The 2,330-nt window shown below is 44.6% G+C and overlaps 1 protein-coding gene across 1 annotated transcript; it reads left to right on the top strand.

Annotated features, from left to right (window-relative positions):
• Positions 1-241: 241 nt before the first annotated feature.
• On the top strand, positions 242-1,408 carry PDHA2 (pyruvate dehydrogenase E1 subunit alpha 2). Its single transcript, XM_066280751.1, has one exon. The coding sequence runs from the start codon at positions 242-244 to the stop codon at positions 1,406-1,408; it is 1,167 nt and encodes a 388-aa protein (XP_066136848.1).
• The last annotated feature ends 922 nt before the right edge of the window (positions 1,409-2,330 follow it).

Genomic DNA, 2,330 nt, shown 5'->3' with positions numbered 1-2,330 from the left:
AAGCTTCCAAAACCTTTATTCTTAATTTCACAGTTGGAAGGCCCTGTAAACATCCGTCACTCCAGGCTGGCGCCGGCGACACACCCAGCGCGGTGACGTGCCGCTGTGACCTTTGTGGCGCCGCGTGCGTCGGGCGCGGAAGGAGGCGCGAAAAGAGGCGCGGAAGGACACGTGGGGCGCAGCGCGGCTCTAAACGGTTGACAGTTGGCACAGCCTTGGTTCACTGACCGCCACAAGGAAGATGCTTGCTGCTGCTGTGTCCCGTGTTGTGGCCAGTGTCACCCAGAAGCCCGCTAGCAGAGTGCTGGTGGCATCCTGTAACTATTCAAATGATACTACATTGGAAATTAAGAAATGTGATCTTTATCGGTTGGAAGAAGGTCCCCCTGTCACAACAGTGCTTACCCGGGACGATGGGCTCAAATACTACAAGATGATGCAGACCGTTCGCCGAATGGAATTGAAGGCAGACCAGCTATACAAACAGAAATTTATTCGTGGTTTCTGTCACTTGTGCGACGGTCAGGAAGCTTGCTGTGTGGGCCTGGAGGCCGGGATAAATCCCACGGATCACGTTATCACATCCTACCGGGCTCACGGCTTGTGCTATACTCGCGGAATCCCTGTCCGAGCAATTCTTGCAGAGCTGATGGGACGAAGAGGAGGTTGTGCAAAAGGGAAAGGAGGATCCATGCATATGTATTCCAAGTACTTCTACGGGGGCAACGGCATTGTGGGTGCTCAAGGACCCCTGGGAGCTGGGATTGCTCTGGCCTGTAAATATAAGGAAAACAAGGAGGTCTGCTTGACTCTCTATGGGGATGGCGCTGCTAATCAGGGTCAGATATCTGAAGCTTTCAATATGGCAGCTTTGTGGAAATTACCATGTATTTTCATCTGTGAGAATAATCTTTATGGAATGGGAACAGCTGTTGAGAGAGCAGCAGCCAGCACTGATTACTACAAGAGAGGCCATTTCATCCCTGGACTAAGAGTAGATGGAATGGATGTGCTCTGTGTTCGTGAGGCAACGAAGTTTGCAGCTGACTATTGCAGATCTGGAAAGGGGCCCATAGTAATGGAGCTGCAGACCTACCGTTATCACGGACACAGTATGAGTGATCCTGGAGTCACTTACCGTTCACGAGAAGAAATTCAGAATGTAAGAAGCAAGAATGATCCGATTATGCTTCTCAGAAATAGAATGGTAAACAGCAAGCTTGCCAGTGTTGAAGAATTTAAGGAAATTGATGTGGAAGTGAAGAAGGAAATTGAAGATGCGACCCAGTTTGCTATGACTGATCCTGAACCACCTTTGGAAGAAATAGGCCATCATATCTACAGCAATAATTCACCATTTGAAGTTCGTGGTACAAGTCAGTGGATCAAATATAAGTCCATCAGTTAAAGGGAGACTCGGTGTTTTTTTTTAGTATTTCAAAGGAACATTTATGGCCAACTTTAAAAAAATGTGTGCTCAATTTTATTAAGGAAGAATAAATAAAACCCAGAAAACAAAGTCTTGTAAATTTTATTTTAAAAAATTAAGATCATTAAGCATCTATTAAAAGATATTAAGAGGTCAGTGAAAAATGCACATTCAATTAAAAAGGATATTACACTCAATTGTACATTGTTGCATTAAAAGACACTATACAGTTACTCATTTATTAATTTAGAAGATAAATTGAAGCACATTATAATTTATTTTTTCTTTTTCTTTTTTATTTTTGAGAGGAAGGGAGATAGACAGACTCCAGCATGTGCCCGGACTGGATCCACTTGGAACCCCTGTCTGACGCTTATGCTGGAATCAACAGAGCTATCCTTCAGGCCCCGGGAACAGCACTTGGGCCAACTGAGTCACTGGCTGAAAGACAGGAAAAGAGAGAGAAAAGGGAGAAGGAGGAAGAGAGAAGCAGATGGTAGCCTCTCATGTGTGACCTGTCTGGGAATGGAAGCCAGGATGCCTGTACACCAGGCAAATGCTCTATCCACTGAACCAACCAGCCAGGACACATTAAAATTTTCAACAGTTTATTTAAACATACATTGAGTTTATCAGCATTGAGTTTATCAGGCAGTGCCAAACAAAAGGCAGTTAGGAGCCATCCTCCAACAGGAACTAGGGTCGAGGTTTTCACAGAGAAGCAAAACAAATCGTTAGGCTATAGTTAAGTGGTTGCCTTATTTGGGAAAGATTAGTTGGCGGGATTTGTGATTGGTTATTCCTGAATTTCATTTTCTCAGATTTGAGAGCAGTGACTCTGGCTTAGGTTTTAGTTACATAAGCTACCAAGACACTAGAGTCACCTTAGTTTGATGGCCAC

Source organism: Saccopteryx bilineata, chromosome 5 (genome assembly GCF_036850765.1).
Source record: "Saccopteryx bilineata isolate mSacBil1 chromosome 5, mSacBil1_pri_phased_curated, whole genome shotgun sequence".
Taxonomy (NCBI): Eukaryota; Metazoa; Chordata; class Mammalia; order Chiroptera; family Emballonuridae; genus Saccopteryx; species Saccopteryx bilineata.
The sequence above is the reverse complement of the archived record's forward strand: the minus strand, read 5'-3'. Positions and strand labels throughout refer to the sequence as shown.